The sequence below is a fragment of the Cetorhinus maximus genome, unplaced genomic scaffold (assembly GCF_964194155.1).
Source record: "Cetorhinus maximus unplaced genomic scaffold, sCetMax3.hap1.1 HAP1_SCAFFOLD_623, whole genome shotgun sequence".
Classification (NCBI taxonomy): domain Eukaryota; kingdom Metazoa; phylum Chordata; class Chondrichthyes; order Lamniformes; family Cetorhinidae; genus Cetorhinus; species Cetorhinus maximus.
This window is the reverse complement of record NW_027596565.1, coordinates 218,529-226,105: the sequence shown is the minus strand read 5'-3', so window position 1 is coordinate 226,105 and position 7,577 is coordinate 218,529. Positions and strand designations below refer to the sequence as shown.

Below are 7,577 nucleotides of genomic sequence, written 5' to 3'. Positions count from 1 at the left end.
GGGAGGGTGAGGGTGGGCAGGGTGAGGGTGGGCAGGGTGAGGGTGGGCAGGGTGAGGGTGGGGAGGTTGAGGGTGAGGGTGGGGAGGTTGAGGGTGAGGGTGGGGAGGTTGAGGGTGAGGGTGGGGAGGTTGAGGGTGAGGGTGGGGAGGGTGAGGGTGGGGAGGTTGAGGGTGGGGAGGGTGAGGGTGGGGAGGTTGAGGGTGAGGGTGGGGAGGTTGAGGGCGAGGGTGGGGAGGGTGAGGGTGGGGAGGTTGAGGGTGAGGGTGGGGAGAGTGAGGGTGGGGAGAGTGAATGTGGGGAGGGTGAGGGTGGGGAGGGTGAGGGTGAGGTTGGGGAGGTTGAGGGTGAGGGTGGGGAGGTTGAGGGTGAGGGTGGGGAGGGTGAGGGTGGGGATGTTGAGGGTGAGGGTGGGGAGAGTGAGGGTGGGGAGAGTGAGGGTGGGGAGGTTGAGGGTGATGGTGGGCAGGGTGAGGTTGGGGAGGTTGAGGGTGAGGGTGGGGAGGGTGAGGGTGGGGATGTTGAGGGTGAGGGTGGGGAGGGTGAGGGTGGGGAGGTTGAGGGTGAGGGTGGGAGAGCCCGGCCCTGAGCTGCTCACTGACCTTTTGTGATGTACAGGTAGAAGAAGTCACAGTAAAGGATGGTCTGGACGATTCCGGCCACAATGGCGATCAGGTCAAAGTGATTCTCCGTGTAGTAACGCCAAATCCAGTTAAAGAGATAGAGCGTGCGGTACATCCCCAGGGAAAACAGGTAGTGGCTGGTGATGCTCTCAGCCTCTCCTGTTTTACTGACCATGAACAACTGGGGCAGAATGGCCACTGACTCCAGAAAGATCGAAAAGGTCCACAGTACCTGCAGAAAGAGATTTATTCTTCATTACACCTGATGGACACATCCAAATCCTAGAGTATATACATGTCCCTCCGACAGTGCAGCACTCCCTCAGTACTGGCACCGGGGGGAGTGTCGGCCTGGAGTTGAGATAATCCTGTCAATCGTACCTCGAAAGGGGTGAAGCTATGGTTGACGAGGAATGCCAAGATCGTGGTGGGGACGACAAGGAATTCAATCCGGAAGGTGTCATGGTTTCCATCATAGGTGGCCTTGAATTTGGAATAAACCATCCACACAGTGGCATAGGAACAAACGATATATACAATCTGTGGAAAGCAGAAATGTTACAACAGGTACAGTACGGGGTTAGATACAGAGTAAATCTCCCTCTACACTGTCCCCATCAAACACTCCCAGGACAGGTACAGCACGGGGTTAGATACAGAGTAAATCTCCCTCTACACTGTCCCCATCAAACACTCCCAGGACAGGTACAGCACGGGGTTAGATACAGAGTAAATCTCCCTCTACACTGTCCCCATCAATCACTCCCAGGACAGGTACAGCACGGGGTTAGATACTGAGTAAATCTCCCTCTACACTGTCCCCATCAAACACTCCCAGGACAGGTACAGCACGGGGTTAGATACAGAGTAAATCTCCCTCTACACTGTCCCCATCAAACACTCCCTGGACAGGTACAGCACGGGGTTAGATACAGAGTAAAGCTCCCTCTACACTGTCCCCATCAAACACACCCACGACATGTACCACCCTCTCCCGGTCCATCACCACCAGCTGCTGCTGGAGAGCAGTACCCTCCTCTCCCGGTCCTGCCCACCACCACCACCAGCTGCTGCTGGAGAGCGGTACCACCCTCTCCCGGCCCTGCCCACCATCACCACCAGCTGCTGCTGGAGAGCGGTACCCCCCTCTCCCGGCCCTGCCCACCATCACCACCAGCTGCTGCTGGAGAGCGGTACCACCCTCACCCGGCCCTGCCCACCACCACCACCAGCTGCTGCTGGAGAGCGGTACCACCCTCTCCCGGCCCTGCCCACCACCACCAGCTGCTGCTGGAGAGCGGTACCCCCCTCTCCCGGCCCTGCCCACCACCACCAGCTGCTGGAGAGCGGTACCACCCTCTCCCGGCCCTGCCCACCACCACCAGCTGCTGCTGGAGAGCGGTAGCCCCCTCTCCCGGCCCTGCCCACCACCACCAGCTGCTGCTGGAGAGCGGTACCCCCCTCTCCCGGCCCTGCCCATCACCACCACCAGCTGCTGGAGAGCGGTACCACCCTCTCCCGGCCCTGCCCACCACCACCACCAGCTGCTGCTGGAGAGCGGTACCCCCCTCTCCCGGCCCTGCCCACCACCACCACCAGCTGCTGCTGGAGAGCGGTACCCCCCTCTCCCGGCCCTGCCCACCACCACCACCAGCTGCTGGGGAGCGGTACCACCCTCTCCCGGTCCTTACCACCATCACCACCACCAGCTGCTGCTGGAGAGCGGTACCCCCCTCTCCCAGTCCTCCCGGATCTGTATCTCCCCAAAACCGTGGGATTTTATTCCGCTTCCGAGCATCCCAGTTATTTAGCGAGAAACAGAAGCTGAGGAAGGTGGTGGCGGTCCGGGCACAGACCCACGGGGAAACGCCAGAACCTACCACCCTCCAGTCAAAGAGAAACAATCATTCTTCACCGCTCTCTCTTCCCTTCTGCAGACGGCTCCTATTGGGCTCAACACCCGACCTCTGTACATAGAAGCCAGGAGCAGGATTAGGCCATTCGGCCCTTCGAGCCTGCTCTGCCGTTCATTATGATCGTGGCTGATCATCCAACTCAATATCCTGCTCCCGCTTTCTCCCCATATCCTTTGATCCCTTTCACCCCAAGAGCTAAATCTAACTCCTTCTTGAAAACATACAATGTTTTGGCCTCAACTACTTTCTGTGGTAACGAATTCCACAGGCTCACCGCTCTCTGGGTGAAGAAATTTCTCCTCATCTCAGTCCTAAATGGTCTACCCCATATCCTCAGACTGTGACCCCTGGTTCTGGACTCCCCCCACCATCGGGAACATCCTTCCTGCATCTACCCTGTCTAGTCCTGTTAGAATTTTATAGGTTTCTATGAGATCCTCCCTCATTCTTCTGAACTCCAGCGAATATAATCCTAACCGACTCAATCTCTCCTCATATGTCAGTCCCACCATCCCAGGAATCAGTCTGGTAAACCTTCGCTGCACTCCCTCTATAGCAAGAACATCCTTCCTCAGATAAGGAGACCAAAACTGCACACAATATTCCAGGTGTGGTCTCACCAAGACCCCTGTACAATTGCAGCAAGACATCCCTGTTCCTGTACTCGAATCCTCTGGCTATGAAGGCCAACATACCATTTGCCTTCTTTACCGCCTGCTGCACCTGCATGCTTACCTTCAGCGACTGGTGTACAAGGACACCCAGGTCTCGTTGCACATTCCCCTCTCTCAATTTATAGCCATTCAGATAATAATCTGCCTTCCTGTTTTTGCTACCAAAGTGGATAACCTCACATTTATCCACATTATACTGCATCTGCCATGCATTTGCCCACTCACTCAGCTTGTCCAAATCACACTGAAGCATCTCTGCATCCTCCTCACAGCTCACCCTCCCACCCAGCTTTGTGTCATCTGCCTCTCCACATGCGCACCGCCCGATGGGTCTGAGCTGTTCCCGCGCTCTCTGCCTTTACTTCAGCGCTCCAGCACTCGCGAGGTTTCGCTTTAAAGAAATATATTTACTGTGACTCGCAGTTTCCAGCCCTTGAGCCAATATTTCATCCCAGGCCCTCCCAGTCCGGCGCTCGCAACTTTGCTCAGCAGCCTTTCGTGTGGCACTTCTGCCGAATGCTTTCTGCAATCGGTACCGACACCATCCGCCCCATTTCCCTTCACCCAAACCCTCTCCGCTAACTCATCCAAAAGTTGTCCTGAATTTAATGGAGCCTTTTTTTTGACAATTCACTATCCTCAAATTCACTTCCCAAGTAGCCGGAGGTGGTGATTTTTTTGTTCAGGTTCTCCGGCCGGCGGGGTGGTTGGGGGGGAGGGGAGAGAAACAGCCTCTCAGCCTCTCTCCCTGTCAAATCCGCACCCTCCCCACCCCCCCCAACCTCGACGATTTCAACGGGATCACCCCACCCCCCCCATTCTTCTAAACGCGAGGCAGTGACGGGAGTGCTAAAACGGCGACGGTGAACATCGGGGAGGGCCGGGAGTCCTGTTACCTTCATGCACGTGTTATACAGCGAGATGAAGCTGGTGAAGAGGTCGAGATAGCGAGTGGTGAAGACAATGGCAAACAGCAACTGGCTCTTGCCAGAAATACCTGAGAGAGAGAGAGAGAGAGAGAGAGAGAGAGTGTGAGAGAGAGAAGGGTCTTCAAAACCAAATTGTCCCCGTGCCCTGTGATGGCGAATCGGCAAACGGGCACGCACTCCTACAGCATTCACCGCAGCGATCGGGAGCAGGAACCCTGGCTGATTTCCCCTCTCTCTCTCTCTCTAACCCGGGGATCACTGGACAGGGATCAGGAGCAGGATTCCTGGCTGATTTCCTCTCTCTCTCTAACCCGGGGATCACTGGATCGTGATCAGGAGCAGGAACCCTGGCTGATTCCCCCTCTCTCTCTCTCTCTCTAACCCGGGGATCACTGGATCGTGATCAGGAGCAGGAACCCTGGCTGATTTCCCCTCTCTCTCTCTAACCCGGGGATCACTGGATCGTGATCAGGAGCAGGAACCCTGGCTGATTCCCCCTCTCTCTCTCTAACCCGGGGATCACTGGATCGTGATCAGGAGCAGGAACCCTGGCTGATTTCCCCTCTCTCTCTCTAACCCGGGGATCACTGGATCGTGATCAGGAGCAGGAACCCTGGCTGATTCCCCCTCTCTCTCTAACCCGGGGATCACTGGACAGTGATCAGGAGCAGGAACCCTGGCTGATTTCCCCTCTCTCTCTCTAACCCGGGGATCACTGGATCGTGATCAGGAGCAGGAACCCTGGCTGATTTCCTCTCTCTCTCTAACCCAGGGATCACTGGACAGGGATCAGGAGCAGGAACCCTGGCTGATTTCCCCTCTCTCTCTCTAACCCGGGGATCACTGGATCGTGATCAGGAGCAGGAACCCTGGCTGATTCCCCCTCTCTCTCTCTCTCTCTAACCCGGGGATCACTGGACAGTGATCAGGAGCAGGAACCCTGGCTGATTCCCCCTCTCTCTCTCTCTCTCTAACCCGGGGATCACTGGATCGTGATCAGGAGCAGGAACCCTGGCTGATTTCCTCTCTCTCTCTAACCCGGGGATCACTGGACAGTGATCAGGAGCAGGAACCCTGGCTGATTTCCCCTCTCTCTCTAACCCGGGGATCACTGGACAGGGATCAGGAGCAGGAACCCTGGCTGATTTTCCTCCCTCTTCTGCACACAAGGGGTGGTCGCCGCTTCGAACCTCACTCCCAAAAACCTGGCCCTGATCAGGGCTCAATCTGAAAGCCGAGGATGATCGATTTTTGCTCGGCTTTTAAGGGATGAGGGGGCGAAGACATGGAATCCAGTGGCAGGCCAGGACAATCTCGCTTAAGTGGGGGAGGATTCGGTGGGTAGGAACGAGACGGAGGAAGGGGCCTGATATCCTCGTCCTTTTCCCATGGGACAGGATCGAGGGGCCGATAGGTCAATGTGCCCTGGACGAACAGGGAGGGCAACCCCAGCCCGGTGCAAAACCCCCGTGGCCAGGTTCCACCCCCCCCCCCCCCCCAAAACATTGACCATGAGGGAATTGGGGCAGGGGGTAAAGAAGCCACTGAACCAGTATTTGCACCCCTCTTAAGCAGCATTTGCCCACAGCCCCCCCAGAATAATACAAAGGGGGCTAATAGGGCAAAATTAGAATAAGGGATTGGGGGGGGGGGGGGGCGTTAAATAAACAGCTTCATCCCCCCTCCTCCAGCTGCCCCCCCCACCATCAACACCCTGAGGGGATGGGTAAAGGAGTCTCTGAGGCAGCGTTTCCCCCACCCCCCCCCCCATCCCCCCAACCGCCGCGAGCTCCAACTCCCGGGCAACGTTCGAAAAGAAGCCGTTGGGTTTTGAAGGGGTCGCGCGCTCCGGGTTTGGAACGTTGGCCCCGGCCGGTGCCTCCAGCTCCCGGTCCCCGCGCCCCCGGCCCACCCCCCCGCGCCCCCGGTCCTCGGCCCCCCGGTCCCGCGCGCCCCCCCCCCCACCCCGGTCCCCACCTGCGCACGAGCGGCTCCGCCAGATTTTGCTGAGCAGCAGCAGCACCGCCAGTAAATGGGAGAGATCCCCGGACAAGCGGAACAGGTTCATGGCGGCTCCGGGACCGGCGGCTCCGCCTCACACTCCGGACCAGCCGCTCCGCCTCCGGTTCCCGCACTCGCTCCGGCTCCACCGGCAGCGGCTCCAGCTCCGCCTCACACTCGGGGAGAGGCTCCGGCTCCGGTTCCGGCTCCGGTTCCGGGCCCAGCGGCGGCTCCTCCGGCTCCTCCCGCGGCTCAGCCTCCGCCTCGGGCTCGGCCGCGCGGCCTCTTCCTCCCGCCCGTCAGCCGGCAGCAAATGGCGGCTTCACCTCCACCTCCCTCCGTCCCTCCCTCCGTCCCTCCCTCACTCCCTCTGTCCGTCCCTCCCTCACTCCCTCTGTCCCTCCCTCACTCCCTCTGTCCCTCCCTCACTCCCTCCGTCACTCCCTCCCTCACTCCCTCCCTCACTCCCTCCCTCACTCCCTCCCTCTGTCCCTCCCTCCCTCACTCCCTCTGTCCCTCCCTCACTCCCTCTGTCCCTCCCTCACTCCCTCTGTCCCTCCCTCACTCCCTCTGTCCCTCCCTCCCTCTGTCCCTCCCTCACTCCCTCAGTCCCTCCCTCACTCCCTCCGTCCCTCCCTCACTCCCTCCGTCCCTCCCTCACTCCCTCCGTCCCTCCCTCACTCCCTCAGTCCCTCACTCACTCCCTCTGTCCCTCACTCACTCCCTCTGTCCCTCACTCTCCCTCACTCACTCCCTCTGTCCCTCACTCACTCCCTCTGTCCCTCACTCACTCCCTCTGTCCCTCCCTCACTCACTCACTCCCTCAGTCCCTCACTCACTCCCTCTGTCCCTCTCACTCACTCACTCCCTCTGTCCCTCACTCACTCCCTCTGTCTCTCACTCACTCCCTCCGTCCCTCACTCCCTCCCTCCGTCCCTCACTCCCTCCCTCCGTCCCTCACTCCCTCCCTCCGTCCCTCACTCCCTCCCTCCGTCCCTCACTCCCTCCCTCCGTCCCTCACTCCCTCCCTCCGTCGCTCACTCCCTCCCTCCGTCGCTCACTCCCTCCCTCCGTCCCTCACTCCCTCCCTCCGTCCCTCACTCCCTCCCTCCGTCCCTCACTCCCTCCCTCCGTCCCTCACTCACTCCCTCCGTCCCTCACTCACTCCCTCCGTCCCTCACTCACTCACTGCCTCCCTCTGTCCCTCACTCACTCCCTCCGTCCCTCCCTCACTCCCTCCCTCCCTCACTCACTCACTCCCTCCGTCCCTCACTCACTCCCTCCGTCCCTCACTCACTCCCTCTGTCCCTCCCTCCGTCCCTCACTCGCTCCCTCTGTCCCTCCCTCCGTCCCTCACTCGCTCCCTCCGTCCCTCACTCGCTCCCTCCGTCCCTCACTCGCTCCCTCCGTCCCTCACTCGCTCCCTCCGTCCCTCA

The 7,577-nt window shown here is 59.5% G+C and overlaps 1 protein-coding gene across 1 annotated transcript; it reads right to left on the bottom strand.

The window, feature by feature from the left end:
* Positions 1-592: 592 nt before the first annotated feature.
* LOC144674308 (ER lumen protein-retaining receptor 1) lies at positions 593-6,211 on the bottom strand. The gene is made up of 4 exons (XM_078535728.1): positions 6,118-6,211; positions 4,108-4,208; positions 1,003-1,161; positions 593-853 (listed from the first exon to the last, which is right to left on the bottom strand). Exons 1-4 carry the CDS (start codon positions 6,206-6,208, stop codon positions 593-595), a joined length of 612 nt encoding a protein of 203 aa, XP_078391854.1. The 5' UTR covers positions 6,209-6,211.
* Between the last annotated feature and the right edge of the window lie 1,366 nt (positions 6,212-7,577).